We start from the raw sequence: 20954 nt of genomic DNA on the forward strand, positions 1-20954 counted from the left end.
AGGGTCACAAGCAGAAATATACTTTGTAAGTAGAAATCTTATCCTTTAACGTATTAAGAGTAGCAATAATAGTTCCCATTTTTATTCATATCCAAGCAATGTATTGGATGTGTATTTTAAGTTTAGTTCTTTTTGAATAAGGGCTATATTACTAATATATAAAACAGCTTTTTTTCCCCCTCCTGTTAACCTGATGCTTCTTTTAAAGAACATAGTATAATATTATAGTCATTCGTTTCTCTGACTAATACTGAAATTCAATAAATAATTGAACACCAAACCCATAATCCTTGAAGTGACATTCAATCAAAACATAACTAACCCATTTTGCTAAATTTGTAGGAGACAAAAAATCAATTAACCTGACCATAATGAAGGATACATTTCACTCTTAGCAGTTAAATTATTTATAACCTCAATTTACTATGTTTATTTCTGTTGGTATAAGGACTGATCGCATAGTGTTTGCTATGAGGATTTAAAATGTTAAAACTATATATTATTATTCTACATGAATATCATAAGCAAACAGACTTGGGCACTAACTAAGAACAACTGGTGATCCTAATATAAAATCATGTTCAAATTGACAATATATAGTAAATGTACTATATATATTGTAGTTTTATAAAACATATATAATATATTATTGTACATAGTTCCAACATGTCTGTTCTTTCTAAAGTTAATTCAGTTCCCTTCATGGTGGCCCTGACTTGGCTCATTATCTGTTTTAGATCCAGGGCAGTGAAGCTGAACCTACTACACAGCTTTACTGTCAAGGATGTCAGTGCACCTGAAGTAGTATTCAGCCCTGGATTCAGATAATGGCAGATTGCATATGAGGATTCTCAAACAATTATTTTATTTTGTGATAGATTTCCTCTAAACTACATATAATGAATCAACCCCCTGTACGCATATTCTGTTTGGCAGTCACCAGTGTCTTGGGTGTGGGGTGGTTGGTTGTGGGTCCTTTTCCACTAAAAGGCTTTGCTCACTTGGTTCCTTAAACTCAAGTTTTCTCTGGCGCATTTCCTGGGCCTCACAGTTCTTTAATAAATCTTCAATTAAATAATCTTCAAGCCTAAAGTGTACAAAAAATGAAAACAATGCTGAGGGCAGCAAAGGAGTTACTGAGTATTTACTACCCTCTGGCTAAACTTCATCCATCTCACCCTCTTCTACCATTTGAATATGATCTACTCAATATGTAAATATGGCCCACTCCATAAACTTGCCTTATGACTGGTACCCTGCCTTGGTTAGTCTAGCTGCTACTTGCCACAAGAAATGCCTGCCACAAAATATTAGCCCCACTAACAGAGACTTGGGCAACGACTGCTACTTACAGAGCCTGCAATTACAAGACCCCATTTCCATCCTCCTGGTGTATCTGAGCATCACTTACCATCATCTCTATTTTATATGTTCTCTTTCTTCTAGTGTACTTGTACTGCCTTTTACTACAGCTTAAAAGAGAACTATGGGGTTAGTGCTTTTCCCCATAGTTCTCCTTAGAGTAACGGGAGGACACAAACTAGTGTCCTCCCATCACCCTAAGCTCAGTATAGCGCGAGCTACAGCTCTCGGTATACAGAGACGCCGCAGCTGAAAAGGATTCCTGGCATTTATGTCTGGATCCGCCCAGCTGCGTGAGTGACAGCTGGCTCTGCCTATCTAGAGGCAGAGCCAGCTGAAACCGCCCCTCCCCGTGTCCGTTCCGCCAGTCAGCGCTGTAGGATTGGATCGGGGAGGGGGGAATCCAGCCACTCCCCTTTCACGGCAGAGAGCTGTGGCAGGATCGAGAAGTGAGCGAATGCCGGTATGTTTTCGCTCACTTCCCGATCTACTGAGCTGACCTGTCACAGTCTCATTGTCACAGGTCGGCTAGAACTATGAGGTGAGTGAAAAGCACTCACCTAATAGTTCTCCTTTAATTACTAAGAAAATGTCTAACTGAAAAAACGATAGCATTTTTAAATATAGCTCCTATCTTCTAAAACCAAAATAAGATATACCTGTAGAATGTGCATAGGAAATAACTTTTCCAAGGCCTATGAGTTTAGAAGACCCTTGCGTAACTGCTTCTTTTCCACTATGGACGCACCGATACTTTTTGAGTACCAGTGCCGATACTTGGCATTTTCATGAGAACTACCAGGGTTGCAGCGGTTGCACCTCGGACTTGGCTCTGGTGCTCCACCACTGATCTGAAATCATTAGTTGATATTGTTTTAGAAAAACTGTCACATGACAATAAACAAAAATGTATCAGTACTGCTGCTTGTAAGTACTTGGGCAAGTACCAGTACTTGTACTTGCAAAACTGGTATTGGTGCATCTCTTTATTTATATTTATAAAAACAAAATCATACATTAAAACAGAGATGTACAAACCCCAGAAGCTCTGTGTGCTCCTTACAAATGACAGCTGCCTCCTAACTTTTGAATTTTTCTCTAGTCTATTCTTGGTGCTCGAAAAGTACCGGTACATGTGCTTGTACTTGTACCAAGTACTGTACTTGGTATCGGTGCATCCCTATTTTCCACTATTGAGCCTCTTGTGTTTTACAGAATAAAACACTCATACTCTTTTCTGACTAATTTTGTCCTTCAGAAATAACATTGTTTGATTCACTCCTAAACAAGAACAAATGTTCACTGGGCTTGGTAAATAAGGTGAAGCTGTGTTCACTTCAATGAATCAATCGATCAATCAACCAATCAATTATGTGCGAGTAAAAAATCATGTTTTTTTCCTTGCACATGATTAGTTATTCAAAGTAAACACATGTTCACCCTACTTACTATCACTCACTTTACAGTGTGAACATATACTTTTCAAAGCATATTATATACTGTATATATATTTTTTTAGCTTAATAGACAAATGGTGGAGGAATACATTTAGTGAAATTGAAGGCTTTTAATGGCTCGGGAAATACGAAAAAGAAAGAAAGAGGTGTCTGGGTTGGGAGATTGTATTTTAATTTATCTTAAAAGCACTGCAAGGAACGTTTTATCATACATAATGCCTACTTTCAAAAAGGCAAAGTCCTTGCTGATAGAAACACCAAAAGCTTTGCCCATAGCTTACAAATTCAAAGCGAAGAAGACCAGTCTCATTCTGTTCAAATGTGGCACATCAATTTACTCTTCTCTACACGTTCGCCAGAATTTCTAAAACATGAATTTAAGACTGAAAAGTATTTATCATTGCTTTATTTGAAAACCTACAATGCAGGTCACTTTATTGGTGGATTTTTTCATTGTATAAATATAACATACAGAATTTTACTTTTTAGAGGTAAACATTTTTTTTATAAAATAGTCATAGCATCTTTTGCTTACCACCACTGTAAATATAATTTTACCAGAATGTGATCCATTAAAAAATATGTAGTGAATTAAATAATTCAAATTGCAAAAATGACTGCTTTGGGAAGCCAAGATTTTTAGAAGATTGGCTAATAGGTCTCAAGACTTAGTCTTGGTGTCTATATTATTTATTGAGCCCTATCTGTAACCTGTTGTTTATGTAATTGACCTTTGAACATTATACAATTTTTCTTCAGTGTGCTGTATCAGAGTCGGTAGTGACCAATGTTTTACAAATTGAAGACATAAATAAAGCATAGAATGACATTTAGTAACCGAAAGGAATTATAAAGTCAGATTTTAAAAATTAATACAAATGAAGACACCTGTGTTCAACTAACTCAGCCCAGCAGTTCTTAAGAGCTCATTTATTGGTAGTCATAGCCAAACCATGGTATTACTTATTCAAGGACTCTCTCTCTGTATTATTATTTCCTTAAATAATTAATTAATCCAATTCATACAGATGTAGAAGTGCAGGAAGTGTGTAAAATGAATGTTCTACCCCTAATATAAACACCGACAAAGCTGGCATGGTTTGAATATGTTAGCATAAGTGCTAGCCGTTTATTAGGTAGCTGCCTTTTCTTATTCTTTACAGATATATTCTCTGTATGTGACTTAACTAGCAAATAGTTATCTTGAGTTGTTGTTTATTGTAATTTAAAAAAGGGAAGTGACATTCATATCACGTGAAATTATTTAACATAAAAATGAAGTACCACAAAGAATGAAGAAATAAAACATGAATTACATAGTTACATAGTATTTGAGGTTGAATAAAGACATTAGTCCATCAAGTCCAACCTATTAGGATCTCATTCTAGGAGTACCCGTACCCCTGAATGTGCATGCAATTATTTCTTTATGAAGAAGTAAAAAAAAAAATGATTTAGGTTCAATCTCTTTTTATTTATTTATTTATTAAAGGCATAAACAACATACAAAACTAGAAGAAATAGCATAAAACCGGACATCATCCGTATCCCGTATCAAGTACAAGCCTAAAAAAATAATTATTTAATGTGTTTTTCATGGTTATAAAATAGCAATGTGACACAAAAATGCACAGTGCTAAAAGCCTTATCTGTCAACCATGAGGGACACACCTTAATGTGTTGTATGAATAAATTAATATTAAACAGGGGAAAACGTATGAATAGATGAAATAAAGTTATATATATGATTTGCAGAAAACATCAAATATAAATTAAGTGGAGGATATAGCACTCATTAGCAATCAGTTAACCATATAGTAAATATCAACACTCTTAAACTAGTGTATATAATAGTGAGCTAAAATGTATATCATACTATCACTCCATCATTGATTAAAATAACAAATTACAATCATAACAGTCTGATTCAAACAGTGGTACGATAGTGGAACAATCTGAACTAAATCCACCGAAATGACTTTGTAAAGTTCCACATCCAATTTCATGTAAATAATATAACACCAATCCATGCTCCAGCAAAAAGTGACTTCTTTCCTCATGAGAAACCCCAATGGGTGTGCACTCCTCCGAATTATTGACTGTGAACCGAGAGTCAACCAGCGCTCTGGTAGCAAAACAAAAAGCCTGCTGCAAAGCGATGCCCCTCTGTGCTTGCTCTTGGCGTCTCTGTAATTCAGATCTCCCGCCAATCACATCATATACCTGGACTGTGGGTTGTACAAATTCTGATAACTACCTATATCATGTTACCCTAAAGGTCTGGATATAGCGATTATGATAACAATTTTTGTGATATCTGCTGGCCCAGTTTGCAAATGAGACTGTGTCATGACACTACTGCAATTGTAAAGCAAGATATTTGTTTTAATATAAATGATTACATTCAAGATATTTCTGTGTGTACCATTAAAGTCTGGCATAGTTTTCCTGTTTTTTTTTAATCTAACCATTAATTTGGATATGGTACTGGCCCTTAATTAATTAATAAACTTGAAATACATTTTACAGTATAAAGTAAAATGTGCTGTCAAAAAATGGTAGAAATAGGTTAAAAACACAGATAGAAAACTTTTAATATTTACAAGTCATTGTTAAAAATCAGTCCTTGAGTTCCAGTCAAGTGATTTTGCCTGGCCTGAGATGATGCTGCAGGCAGGAGGAAGTATTTTCTCAGTTTTATTTCCCCCGGTTATCACTCATGCTGCAGCATTATACTATTTTTGCAAGTTACAAGGTGAGTAGCTATGGCTTGATATGTATCAAATATTATTGTGTGCAAAAAATGTACAAGTATATGATTGTACCATCTTGGAATCAACATCTCAGTCCAGGCTCTATCCTTCTGCAAAGAAAAGATTAAGCTATTGCTAGGGGAAGAATTGTGATATTTATGAAATGTAATGAATATCTCCAAGTTACACACAATACGTAGCATGCATACACTTAACATGAAAACATATCTCAAATGCTAGGTCAGTTTTAACAAGCCCATAAACAAGAAGTTTACTTCTTCTTTTTTTTATTTTTTATAAATTCTTTTATTTAACAAGTTTTCAAGAATAAATGCAAAAGGTATTAAGCAAGGGATAAAAATTCCCAATACAAAAGTGGGTGCAGCCACCGAGCATGTACATCAGATAGACATATTTAACCATAAATATAATTATAACTGTAATTGTAATTGTAACAACCCTAAGGCAAATGGAGATGTATAGCCCCATTGGCAATACATCAGCCTGTGGACTAGTAGGACTCCAATTCCTTGGAGGCCCTGCACAAGTGTCCCTCGATTGCCCAGTTATCGAGTGTCTCACAGAGAGCATGAGAGGAGGCGGTCGGTTCCAGCGGGTGTGGACCCAATTGTACTCAGTACCCAGGCTCCCCAACTTTGATGTAGTTTGGGCAGATGGACTATTGCAGTCTCACAGGAGTCGCATCAAGTAGGGAGGTAAGTATTTAATACTATAAGTAGGGTTGTACAGGAATGCAGAAGAGGGGGAAGCATAGAGGGTAGGTAGAAAGAAAGGGAGGAGGGGGGTCTAGAAGAAGGGATGGAAGAAGAAAAAGAAAGGGGGGGGTCGGGTAACCCATCCTCCAGGTGGTCTTAAACCAACAGATCTAAATACTCCTGCGTGGAGGTAAACTCATCCCACCAGAACCAAGTAGCCCCGAACTGAGCCCCGGTCCCTTTGACAGAGCTAGTGAGGTCCTCCATGTGCCCAATGTATCGTATCTTGCTGAGCCACAGTCCCATTGTAGGTGGAGTAGCCTGTTTCCACATTGCCGGAATGCAGGCACATGCAGCATTAATTAGGTGAATTAAGACTGACTTTTTGTACCCTTTCAGGGAGTGTGTGTTATGGTGCAAGAGGAAGAAGGAGGGCGTCATGGGGATCGGTGTGTCTGTGAATTTTTGAGCGATTGTGTGTACTTGAGTCCAGAATGGTAGTAATAATGGGCATGACCAGAAAACATGCAGCATATCTGCTGGGGAGAGGCCACATCTCCAGCAAGAGCCAAACGCTCCAGGGAAAATCGTTTGTAACTTTTTTGGGGTACAGTACCATCGGGTAAGAATCTTATACCCCGATTCCTGGTATCTGCTGATGGACGACTTCAAGGAAAGCATTATTATTCTAGTTCTTTCAAATGATGAAAAAGAGACACCCAATTCCCACTCCCAACCTTCTAGGTAAGGCAAGGATGACTCAAAGTCTGGGTCTAACAAGGGCTGATAACATAATGAGAGAGGTCTCATCAGCGATCCGGTGGAGGTGCATTCCCTCTCAAAACTCGTGAGGGGTCTGGACAAAGCCGATGGCGGCGGTAAGGATGCCAAAAAGTGCTTCAGTTGGCGGTGACACCAGAATCTTATTGGGGCCAATGTAGGGTCTGTGGTCAGTGCTGACATGGAGGGCCACTCCAGGCCGTGAAGAAAATGTAGGGCTCTAAAGTGACCTTGGTCCAACAAGTGTGTAAACCCCAGGTAATTCTGGGGTGAAATCTGGAGATCCAACGATCGGAAGAAGCGGTGAGGGTGTAGGGGAAATCAGTCTGGAGTCAAACAGTTTACGCGCTATCTTCCAAGTTTGTTCCACTGTCGGGTGCATGCGAATCGAGGGGGGTACAACCTGGCACCATGGAAGAGTGTGAAGGGGGACAGAGGATGAGCATTGTTCGAGGGCGACCCACGGTATCTGTACGGCGTGGCGACATCAGTCGAGAATGTGCGTGAGATGGGCGGCAGCATAGTAGTAATGGACATCTGGGACCGCCAAACCACCATATCTCTTAGGTAGATGAAGAATGGAATGCCGTACTCTAGCTGGTTTGGACCCCCAAATGTATTTTGTGATCAAGGACTTGACCGTCTTCCAAAATCCCCTAGGTACCAAAATGGGCAGTGCCTCGACAGGGTATAGCAATCTCGGTAAAACATTCTGTTTAATGACGTTACACCGCCCTGTCCAAGAGAACGCCAGACGAGACCAGTCTTTGAGGTCTAGTTTAAGGTGCTGCAGGAGGGGCAGAAAATTCAGAGAGTAAGCATTGGTCAGGTCATCCGGGAGCTGGACTCCCAGGTATCTAATTGAGGACTTGGATCACACAAACAGGAAGTTGCTCCGAAGGCAAAGGACATGGGAGGGAGGCAACATGAGGTTCAAGGCTTCCGACTTTTGGCCATTGACGTGATAATTGGACAGTTCCCCATATTTGGTTAGTTCCGCTATTAGGATTGGTAAAGAGGTATCCGGGGCAGTTAGGAAGAAAAGTAGGTCATCCGCGTATGCAGCTACCTTATGTGATTGAGACCCTACTTCCATTCCGCGAATGTCTGGGTTGGCCCGAATTCTCCTCAGCAAGGGCTCTAGTGTGATGATAAAGATCAGAGGGGATAGCGGACACCCTTGCCGAGTGCCATTAGAGATAGTAAATGACTCTGACAAACATCCATTAATTTGCACCCGAGCAGATATCCGAGAATACAGTGACATAATCCAAGACCTCATGTGTGGTCCTAATCCAAGATGTTCTGGAGTGGCTTTCATAAATGACCAGTCTACCCTGTCGAAGGCTTTCTCCGCGTTCGTGGACAACAAAAAGGCAGGGGTCGCCTTGAACATGGCAGAATGAATGAGGTTCAGGGCTCTAGTAGTACTAGCCTCCCTATAAGGGACAAATCCTGCCTGGTCCGGGTCTATGAAATCCCCGATGTATGGGAGCATACGCATTGCCAAGATTTTGGAGAATAATTTGGTGTCAACATTCAATAGCGAGATTGGGCGGTAACTTGAACAATGCAGTGGGTCCTTTCCTGACTTCGGGATGACCGCAATATGGGCGGAGAGAGTGTCCATGGGTAGCTCAACCCTGTTGTTGACTGAATTCAGGGCTCTGACAAAGTGAGAGTTAAGAAGGGGGGCATATCTCTTATAGTACATCAGAGTAAAGCCGTCTGGACCCGGGGGCCTTCCCCATGTTTGTTTGTTTTATAGCCGTGTCCAATTCTAATTCTGTAATCGGGAGTTCCAAGGCACGTACCGCTTCATTAGGGATGGAGGGCATGCCGGAGGAGTCCAGGTATGCCCAGATGCGGGAGAGTCGCTGAGATGCCATTGCTTCCGATCTAGGTTGTGGAAGGTTAAAAAATCGCTGAACTGGTCCGCAATCCCCTCAGAGAGATTTAGATTTAATGGTGAGGATGAATGTTTTAGAGCATGGGCCATAGACCTGCTGCAGTGATTGCTGTATTCATAGAAGTGTCTCCTACATTTTGCCAGCATCGCTTTAGCTTTTTGCAGGCATAAAGAACGCAAGGATTCCCGTAAAGCTGTCAATTGGGAGAGCAGAGCCGGGTCTAAGGTCCGTTTGTGTCGGGTCTCAAGTTGGTGGATCTGTGTCAGCAAGGAGGAGATCTGTTGGAGATGCTGGCGTTTGACCCGGGTGCCCAGCTTGATCAGGGTGCCCCTGATATAAGCCTTATGGGCCTCCCATATCGAGTACAGGGAGCACTCACAGGGAGCATTAGGAGCAAAGTATAATCGCAGGTCATCCTCAATTTCTCCAGATAAGGCCTGATCTTGCACTATGGTTTCGTTCAAGCGCCAACTGGGATACAACCATGGCGGTTGTATCCCAGTTGCACCCAGATCCACCACTATTGAGACCGCGAGACACCAATGGCCACACAGAGTGGTGTACGAGGAAATAATCAATGCTTGTGTAGGTTTGTTGGGCTGTAGAAAAAAATGAGTAGTCCCTGTCTGACGGGTGGTGGATCCGCCACACGTCGGCGAGCTGATGGAGATGGAGGCATTTTTTGAGGCGGCGCAGTGCCGCTCTGGACAAGTGGGAGGCCGATCTAGAGGAATCCATCAGTGGGTTCAGCAGGAGATTGAGATCCCCCCCTACTATCAACACCCCTTCCTTGAAGTCATCCATCAATATCAACACTCTTTCCAGAAAAGACATCTGTCCTAGATTAGGGAGGTACAAATTCACTAGAGTAACCATCTGAGATTCGATTTTCCCTTCGAGCATAAGTAACCTGCCCTCCTCCCCGGCTTGCATGTCCACATATGTCCATGGTAGACTTCTGGACAGGACTATAGAGACCCCCCTCGATCTCTTATCCGGGGAGTAGCTGTGATAGGACGTCGGGAATCCAGTGTACATAGCTCCTTCTACTATCACTGCATTGTGTTTAATTTTTTTTGTAATTACATTTTTTCTGTCTTGGCAATCCCCTACTTGCATGGTTTGTGCATGCTCCCCCTTCTTTTATACAGCCAGCATTCACAGAGCAACTGGAGAATCCCTTTGTCAAATGTGAGAAAAATCAGCTGCCAAAATACAGTTAACAAACACCCACGTGTGAAATTGCTGCTGTTTTCGAGTGTGCTCGAGTGATCTAGGTTTGTCTGTGGAGGATAGAGTAGACTGAAATTAAGAATATTTGTGGGACAATAAAAAGGTCAGCAGAATTAAATATATTACCCAGCTGATTGCAAGATGGGAAGTCTGCCTTCATTGTAACCATATAATCAGTCTGTGTGTTGTAATAAAAAATTGCAGTGTTTGCATTCGTTTAGTCGGCAAGGCTTTTTGAAATCTAAAGGACAGGGTGCCCCACTGTTCAAGTCCTTTGTTCATTTGGAGGCAATAACTTGTTTTTAGAAAAAAAAAATTGGAGGTGTGTGTGTGTATGTATGTACTGTATGCATGTATATAATATCCAACATATGTCCTCACACATTGCTGAGTTGCTGGTGACCTCCTTCCATTTTGGGTTTGCATCACACTATCCCTTGCTGTCATTTTAAGCACACACCCACTACACTTGTTAACCACTGTAAGGAGTGCAACTTAGATCCCAGTTATTCTCCGATTCAAAGGAGTTTTAGAATTTCTTGAAAGCAGCTCTCTAAATTGGCTGCTATCCATACAATTAACATGCATAGGGTTTAACAGGTGGCCACAGAAACAGGCCAAAAACATGCCCAGTGCATAAGATTGAGATATAGTCATGCAGGTAGTCATACAATCTTACCCCGTGTGTGGGTGTAGAGAAAACAATCAGCAGAACAATCTCAATCAAATACTCTAGAATATTTAAAGACCTTTGTATTTTAATCTGCTGCAGAAGCAAAGATTAGATGGTGCCATGCATGTTGGTCTATGTGGAGCTTAGACAGCATGTACTGCTCCATCAATATGAATGTCCATCAAAGACTTATAAGAAAAATAAATACAAATGTATTTTGGTGCTCCCTTCTATAGTATTCACTGTTATTTTCTATCCTGATGACTTTTCCCCACTTCAGGCATTTCTCATAGGACCTTTAAAATTTACAATGCATACAGCAGTTGCTGTTTATATCAAAAGCTCTGGAAAATCAATCCATTGTTTATGCCTTTTAATGTTATGTAATTCTTTTCTGCTGTAATAAGGAACAATAAAATGCACTGATAACCTCCTTTGTGTCACTAATATGTCTTTTCGATGTGCAACACAAAATTCCACTTGAAATGATAAAGTACTGGGCTTTGGTTGATATTGTACATAGATAAAACCTGTTTGACATTATTGTTTGTGCTAGTACATCACCATGAATGTATTAAATTAAGAATGTTACATACCAAATGAAAGGATGTTTTACCTTAATGATGTTGATAGATCACCCCCATAGGTGAAACTGTCTTATACTGCATATTTATTCCACCCAAGTGATGTGCTTTATACTGTACTGTTATTCCACTTATCATTGTGGTTGTAGAATACTCTAATGTGCTAAGTGAGATATGGAAAATGTCCAAGAAACTGCATGCACACCATATCCTACTTTCTGAAAAGTTACCCATAATTAGAACAAAGTACCTTTAATTATGAGGCATTTTAATGCTGTATTTAGTTTTGTTGTCTTAGTTTTGTAGGGATTGAAAGTCCTTACCACTACTCCTAAAAAGGTCTGTTATATGAGTAGAGCTTCATGAATACAGTCTTTTCTTCTAACTTGTGAAGGAGCTATGTTTCGTCTAGTTCATTAAAAGTTCATATAGTTCTAAAAACTTCTGCAAGGAATGTGGACCTTATGTTACCTCTCTGGTTGCAGTAGAGAACTTAGGAGATCCAACCAGTGCTCTGCCCAGAAACACATAGGGGTTTATTTATAAATGTTTTTACACAAATTCACACAGCTTTTTACAAAGATTTATATATCTCACTGGATTTAATTGGAAAATGGGTGAAAATGTTTAAATCTGGTGTGAAAACCCTTATATATGGACCCCATATTTTTTATTGCATAGCACAATACTTTCTAGATTGAAGTTCTGTATTGTGTTAGCCACCCATAACTGCAGACAGTTAGAATATAGTTAGTATTTATTACATCCAACAGATGCTCAACCCTGTAATCATGTGGCCCAGATTGCATGGTGCAATACTTTCTATTTATACTAGCTTATTTATCAAGGCAGTGCAAATGACAATGTTTCGGCATATAGTAATTATTGATAAGCAAATCCATCAGGGCATGCTCTGCCAGTAAATTGGCAAATCTGAAGCAGCAAGCTTACTTAATAAGCATTTGTCTGGTATATAATGATGGCAAAGGGCATGGAATTGTCACATATCATTGAAATTGTCGCCCTTAATAGTCCAAATAAGGACTAAGCCTACAAAAAAAGACAGTTTTATGATTACATGATTTACCCAAAAGAATGTGTGTTGTCCCATTATTATAAAATAGCCTAGTGCATATTAGCCCATTTACCTTTAGTCAGCAAGGGTAGAAGTGGTGTAGGATGTGTTCAGTGAAAGAGGGTGGGGGTGGACCTACTCATGTTCTCTGCAATGACATCTATGAATAAGCCTACGGGTGAAACATGTGAGAGGTTGTAGCTGGTTGGGGTTGTGCAATGCTGGCATTTGTTGCTTTATACACTTTTATTCACTGTTATACTGAATTTGCTGTGAATTTCAATAAAGTCTGAAGTATTGGAATTCTCTGGATAGTGCGGTCTGTTCGTATACTACTACAATGGAAGAGAATAGTTAAGGGGTCTAAAGCAGTGGTTCTCAACCTGTGTAACCTCAGGATCCACATTTGTCCTCTGTCATTAAGTCGCGACCCAAGTCACAGTGTGGACTGCTGTGCTGTGACTGAGCGCCATCCATATGTGCATTGCTTTTACAGCTCCCCTGCGTACCCTGTAGAGGTGCCTGGAGCCAGAATGTGACGTCACTCCGGTCTAGTCACCTCTACAAGACATGTGAGGGAGCTATAAGCAATGCACGTATGGATGATGCTCCCTCGCGGCCATACCCCCTGCCCACTCCAAGTTGCCACTATGTGCCGGGCAGCATATTTTGAATGGCTACTCGGTGTGAGAATGGACAGTGCTGCGCTAGAGGGAGACTGAGAAGCCTCTCACCTAGAAAAGTGGAAGGCATGCAGCGACCCACTGAACACGGGGTCGCGACCCACTGTTGGGTCACGACCCACCAGTTGAGAACCAAGGGTCTAAAGGATATCTGGTCATGAGATCTGTTTACAAGGCAGAGTAAATCCGCCATCCAAGGTGAACATCTAATTGCTTTGGATTATTCCAGGTTGCGGCAAATTACTTATTAGGGAGTAACAAATCTGCTTATCGGCATTTGTTGTTTGCCTTTTATTATATGTAAATAATATTGTACCAGAAACATATTTATGGTGTCATGATAAATGGCACAAATCACTGAAATAAATGAGTACATTATACTATTTATAATACATGTTGTCACAATTAATATAAACTTTCAACTTGTTGAAATTATCACTTGTCCTCAAAGAAAAACATGCAACTTTGTTTAATTTAAATTTTTTTGTACACTTTTGAAATAGAGAAAATTATATACCTTTTGGAATACAATGTCACTAAAATAAAGCATTGGTTGTTGCAAAATAAACACAAGGTATCATTTGTGTACCATAATTGTTTGCTGAATTATTAGGTCAGTAACTGAAATGTGAAAATGGCTCTGTGATGCCAGACTCAAGTCTGTATTTACTTCCTATCTAAAGCCAAAAAGTAGCAGCATTAAAATAAAATCCAAGGTTACCATCTAATTGCTTTGGATTATTCCTGGTTGCTGCAAATTACTTTTTATTTTGCATATAAATTGCTACTATGTTGCATAGCTTGCAAAGATGCCTAGCAAGCAGACAGAGGGACAAATGGACATTAGGCAGTACCAGAGTGGAGTGTGTATGCAGCAGGCTAGGTGAAAATTGAGCAGAAAGGAGTACATGAAGCTGTGAGTGTAGGGAAAGAGGGTGTCTGCTAAAACTCGGGTTGTCAACAATCATGTCCATTTGCACCTTATTTAAAAAGAAGGAGGCCCACTATTCAGTTTGAGCATAGGTGATACATTTTGCTTATTCTCTCCATCGTCTTTACTATATAAGCTCATCTTAAATTTTGTAACAACATAATAAACACATTTTCAGAGCTAATAAAACATTGTAACAACATTTCAGCAGCAATAGGAGACATTCATAATATCTGTGCTTCAACTGCAGCACAAAGATTGGACTCTTCAATTAGAAGCATGAACTACACAATAAAGTACTTCAACTTCAGGACAGCAGACATTCTATATTGTCAGTTTCTTCGGTTCAGTCTCTAAACTTGCTGAGTGATGTGCCACACCTGTAAATATTACTGCATTATAAGCTGGCTATAGTGCTCTCCAGTTATATTACTTCAAACAATGTTTATAACACTCTGTTTTCCTGGGTGCCACTCCATCCTTGACTTGTCGTGCTTCTCTTGGTTTATCAGCCATTTTACCTTGCTTGTTGCTTATCAGATGACCTGCTGTGAATGATGGGTCAACAGTGTCTGCTGCTACTTTTACACATTGTGATCATTAGCTTATATCTGTGGTTTCTTTAAAGACAACCTGTCATGAGAGCAAGTCCCAGAATACCATAGCTGACCTCCTTTTGAAGATCTAAATAAAAATATAAATTGTCTGATTATTCCTCAGATGCTGTTCTTTTATGACAGCTATACAACTGCAAGAGTTAATAAAAGGTTTTTCTGGTGTTCTTATTTAAGCAGGTAAAAATAGAGATGAAATTGCCAATGCATTTTCCCATGTCAGTTGGTGGAAGAGGTTATGCCCCAATGCCTCCAATCCATTTTCAGTCTGCCTACAATCCGTCTCTTTGGCAGCTTGTGTAAAGCAACTCAGTTTGAAAACACATGCCATGATACTGATCTGTGGAGCCAAGTGCTGTGTGTTAGGACTATCCCACCATTCATAAACTCCATCCACTGCTTGCAAAGAGTGAAGCAAGGAGTCTGGGCTGCTACATGAACAACTCTGTCGTTATTCATGCTTCTTTTCAAATTCCCCCAGAAGCCTATTCTCACCCAAAGCATTACTTACCTGCAAGGATTGGGGGAATAAGTAAAATTTCACAACTTGATTACCTTTATAAAGTCAATGCTTTGCAAAAAATGACTTTACAAAGATTACCCAATCACATGCCACAGAATGAAAATGAAAAAAACTGTATATTTGCTTGCACATGATTGGATAATGTAAGTTAGCAGAGCTTAACCTCATTCACTAAGCTAAGGGAAAATTCCCTTGCAAAAAGAACAGAAAATAATAAGTCAATTGTGTTAATTTATCATTTGCTAAAATTCTGTATTGACATAATATGTTCTGTTTATCCTGCAGAAGTATTACCTGGGTTAAACATACCAGTGGTTGGCAACCTGTGAATTCCTTTCCAAACTATTCTGTTTAGTTAAAATTGTTTGGGACTCTGTGGGATAAATCCTCCTTGCTTCCTGTTGGTTATTATCTGTCAACTATTATGTATGCTCAGATATTTGGGCACATGTTTTTACAAACATATATCCAAATACAGTGGGGCAAAAAAGTATTTAGTCAGCCACCAATTGTGCAAGTTCTCCCACTTAAAAAGATGAGAGAGGCCTGTAATTGGCATCATAGGTAGACCTCAACTATGAGAGACAAAATGAGAAAACAAATCCAGACAAATCACATCGGCTGATTTGGAACAAATTTATTTGCAAATTATGGTGGAAAATAAGTATTTGGTCACCTACAAACAAGCAAGAGTTCTGGCTCTCACAGACCTGTACCTTCTTCTTTAAGAGGCTCCTCTGTCCGGCACTCATTACCTGTATCAATGGCACCTGTTTGAACTTGTTATCAGTATAAAAGACACCTGTCCACAACCTCAAACAGTCACACTCCAAACTCCACTATGGTGAAGACCAAAGAGCTGTCGAAGGACACCAGAAACAAAATTATAGACCTGCACCGGGCTGGGAAGACTGAATCTGCAATAGGCAAGCAGCTTGGTGTGAACAAATCAACTGTTGGAGCAATAATTAGAAAATGGAAGACATACATGACCACTGATAATCTCCCTCGATCTGGGGCTCCACGCAAGATCTCACCCATTTAAGTGGGAGAACTTGCACAATTGGTGGCTGACTAAATACTTTTTTGCCCCACTGTATATTAAGTTAAAACCAAAAGCCACCATAACTGCAGTGGAAAATCAGGTTTAAAACCTGCAAGTTGCTACCCTTGAATCTTTTTTTTTTTTTTTCATTCTTTATTTTGAATTTTCATAATGAACGTACATAGAAATACAATGAACATACAGAAAAAATCTGCACAATTTCCCATATCAGTACAGTAACATACCCATTAATCAAACAAGAGTGGTGTGGTCTGTCAGATCTATAGGCGGGATGTGGGAAGGATGCCATTCAACAGGTGTTTATGCACTAGTCAGATGTCTGAGGTCCCCGTCCCTCAGCTTCTAGACCGGTGTACCTTAATTAGTGTGTTGGAGACCCAACGGGTCGGTTTTGGCAAGCAACCCATATCTCCAGTCAATCAGTTGGCTAACTTATGTATGGGATTGGTGGGGGGGGAGGAAGCTTAGTTGTAACTTCAACAGAAGGCTTGCAAAGCACAGAGACAGCCATCTTTGTCAGCCAAAGGACTAATGGTTCTTCAACATAAGGACGCTGAAAAAATTGTTCTCCATGTGCCCTGCCCACAACATACAACAGCTTTGGTGTGTGTTGTTGAGGAAATATGCAGACATGGTGCATTTTTAGGCAAAGCACAAAAATAATGTGTTAAAACAACATAGGTTATATATATATTAATACGTTTATTATATATATCTATAGATAGATATATCTAAATATATTTATATCTATAGATATAAATATATATAGATATATCTATATAAATACCATGTATTGTGTTATTTCCTTCCTATATTGAATTTCAATATGGGTATGCAAACTGTATATGCTAAATCTGCTCAATTATACTTCTGAAATACTTTCGCATGACAAATCCATATTGTGCCCCTGTTCTTCATAATTGTTTGTTATTGTCGCTCTTCCTTTTTGCAATTGTGCAGAACTGCAATATTTGTATAAAAAAAAATCCTGGTACCTTACAATGTTTATTTCTGTCTGTCCTAGATTTATTAGCTGTGCCTAAACATCCTTATGCTGCAATGGAAAACTGGGGACTAAGTGTATTTGTGGAGCAACGAATTCTGCTTGATCAAAGTATCTCTTCAATTTCCTATTTACTTGATGTCACCATGGTCATTGTGCATGAAATTTGTCATCAGGTAGGTAATGTGAAATAATGATGTACAGTAAACAATTGAACTTTACAGTATTTTTCAGTAGAGAAAATCAATTACGCTGAATGAAAAAACTATTATAAAATCATTTTACAAGGTTCATAAAAAGACAAATAAAACTAGCTACTCCTCCTCAAAATTGTTCCACACATTGTTTATGCTGTTAAAGTCTATGCACCTGGGTTTTTAGTTAATGTTATGGCTGGTTTAGTGGCGATAACTATTCACTATATAAGTATGTGATTTTGGTTTAAATCAATCTAAACCATTTTAAACAAATTTTCCCTGGAGACATGCTAATTCTTATTTGGGAATGGAGCAACACTAACTGAATCTCATTCATAGGCTACTTCTGAGTCAGGGGGAAACAATTTTCATGTATGCAGCTTTCATATGATGCACCTACAGTAGTTACCTGAATGCCTCTCAGGTATTGCATTTATGTCTATAACCTTATTTTTATTTTCTAAAACATTTTTTTTTTTTTGCACCACTCTACCCCTCTAACATTTTCTTCCACGATTATTAATTGGTTTCGTTTACCTGGTCTTTGAACACTAAAAAAAAAACCAAAGTGTGAATTTTTTAATCTTTACAGAAGTCTTGGCAGTCCTGGCACTAATGGGCAAATTAAAAGACGTTGTGCCATTTATTTAAATGGCCCTGGCATACACAACAACTGTCTGTATCTCACATGCTACTAAACAAGAGCCACAGAGAATTTTGCCCATCAGGAAAGTAAAGTAAGAGCTTACCAAGCATCTTGTGAGTCTTATTGCACAGCCTGTTCTTCTGTAAGTAATCAAAATAATGACTGACACATTCCTTTTACATACACCATACATTGCCTGGATGACTGTTTGTGTTCATGTTTTCTACAAATTATGTAATTTAAACACATTACATGTGCACATAAACAAGAATAACAAAATTAAAATCAATAGCCCATTAAAAGATATAGGGACCTATTCACTAAGTTGCCGTAGGCAGCCGAGTGACTAACCGGCCCAAAGTGAAGTGAGACAAACGCTGTTTGGCTATTCACTTCAGGTTTGTATGGCTGATTTCAGTGGCTTCCTGTGGCTTCGGGTCGGCCAAACATGCTCAGCATGTTCGACCGAACCGAAGTGTAGAAGGAGTTTGACTCTGACCAACATCTGTATCGGCTAAGTTGAACCTCCGGCAGGCTACTCGCTGCTGTTCAGCCTATTCTCATAGATTTCTGGGAGAAAGTGTTTCTCTCCCGGGTGGCTGGGAGAGTAATGGCAGGTAATGGTAACCAGGGACGCCATCTGTCATTACACACTGAGAACACGGAGAGGCTGCTGTGATATCCTAGATCCACCCCAGCCTGTTACTGGACAGTGAAAGGAAAAGTAGTGAGCTCATCTCTCTCTGCTTTCTCTTCCTATGAGAATGTTTCTTGTCAGCACATGAACTGAATGGCTCCTTGTACTGCTTCTTCCTCTCAAACTCCAGTTCTGCTATACAGGGATTGCCAAAGGCTGATACAAGGTCAGAATTAGATACTGACACTTACTTGTATTAAAAAAAACAAAAAACTGGTGTATTATTGATTACAGCGCTGCATTAATCTGTATATATTATATATGCCTAGAATTCAGCTTTAAGTCATTAAATGTAGGGGTACTGGGAATTACATATCAGTACTAACATCATATTAACCACTTGCATACTGTGGCAGATTAACCACTTGCATACTGTGGCACATGCAGTAAACGGAGCACCACCAGAATACCAAGGACATCAACCTTGGAGCCGGCTTTCTGGCCAATCAGGAAACTGAGCGCCGTGTAATGACGCGGCGCCCGGCTTCCTGATTGGCCGGGAGCCGGCTCCATGCTCTCTCATCATGAGATGAGGAGGGAGCATGGAGCCAGCTTCCTGGCCAATCAGTCTCTGTACAGTGGAGCTTACACTCTAATGTTCCCCCACATTATACATTTATAAAGCTCTGACATACTGCAGTACTGTACAGAGAACACTGAGGCAGTCACATCAGTCTCTGCACAGAGGAGCTTACACTCTAATGCAAAATGGCACCAGCTGTAGGGGGACTACAATCCCAGCAATACATTTATACAGCAATGCAGAACAGTATATGAATTGGACACAGGGCTTAGTGACGCGCTGGACTGAGGGCTTAGTGACGCGCTGGACTCAGGGCTTAGTGACACGCAGGACTCAGGGCTTTCTGATGCGCTGGACTCTGGGCTCACTACATGTTCAGACAGATCACACACTAGCACAGGAACAGGGGGGGAATGAAGATAATCCAGCAATTTGGCAGTGTCTGGGCTGGGCTTATATAGGGAAGTGAGGATTGAAGTTTGAGGTCACTTCCTGTGCGCCTCCTGGGCATTTTCCCGCCTTTTCCCATCAGGTTGAGGTCACTTCCTGTGCGCCTCCTGGGCATTTTCCCGCCTTTTCCCATCAGGTTGAGGTCACTTCCTGTACTCCTCCTGGGCATTTTCCTGCCTTTTTCCATCAGGTCTTCTGCGCATGCGCGGGTTGGCGCACTGACGCGTCTTTGGCGCATGCGCAGTTGGCACGGATTTCCTCTTGCGGCAACGTGCCATTGGCGCATGCGTAGTAAGCTCTGGACTCTTGCAGCACTACCAATAGACTCATGGACGCTATTGTTTACATTTGGCCAGCAGGCTGTCAGTTTTCTAATGAAAGTGATTCAGGTGGTTTTAAAGCTGCTTGCTCATTTCCACAGGTTCTGTAACTGGCTGCAAACACACACACCCCACTCTCCTGACTACCCCACCATGTATCACAGTTTCTGCTGCCCCACCTGTGTGCTCAGGACATCTACGGCAGGTGCCTGTTGGGAGAAAAGAACATCCATTCACTAATCAACTCTGCAGTGAATTAAGCAGAAAGCAGGGAATTAAGCAAAAGTAGCCAAAGAAGAATCTAGTCAATAATGATCTGTGCTTAATTATTGGAGTGCAGAGGTGTCCTTTCAGTCCCCTATGTGATAGTAATAAAGTAATAAAGTTGTTGAAAAAATTAAAGTTAATTAAAATCAATAAATATACCCCCCAAAAGTTTTTAAAGCACCCCACCCCCACCTGTAAAGGCTTTTAAAGTGTCACCTATTGACAATTTTGAGTACCAATGTTTTTCTCCATTTCACATTTTAAAGCTTGACATGTTGGTATTGATTTACTTGACACAACCTCATCTTTTATATTTTACAAAAAAATGGGTGTTGTATTGTATTTGTATGCACCAAAATTAATTTGAATGCATTTTTAATTTGAGTTTGATAAACAGCTATGCTAATATTTTGTGATTTTAAAAAAATTGCAAGTGCTATAGTTTTATTTTCCATGGTCTTTGCTTTCACAAAATAATGGTGGTGGTGGGG

At 39.9% G+C, this 20954-nt stretch overlaps 1 protein-coding gene across 1 annotated transcript in view; it reads left to right on the top strand.

Annotated features, from left to right (window-relative positions):
- TRHDE (thyrotropin releasing hormone degrading enzyme) overlaps window positions 1–20954 on the top strand; it is a gene marked incomplete at its 3' end in the record, with an annotated part of 466420 nt that overhangs the window by 256526 nt on the left and 188940 nt on the right. The window contains exon 4 of the mRNA XM_018558056.1: window positions 17385–17539. Coding sequence (XP_018413558.1) covers window positions 17385–17539 — 155 coding nt within the window. The remainder of the gene's footprint in view (window positions 1–17384; window positions 17540–20954) is intronic.

Source organism: Nanorana parkeri, unplaced genomic scaffold (assembly GCF_000935625.1).
Source record: "Nanorana parkeri isolate BGI_ZX_2015 unplaced genomic scaffold, ASM93562v1 scaffold318, whole genome shotgun sequence".
NCBI classification, from domain to species: domain Eukaryota; kingdom Metazoa; phylum Chordata; class Amphibia; order Anura; family Dicroglossidae; genus Nanorana; species Nanorana parkeri.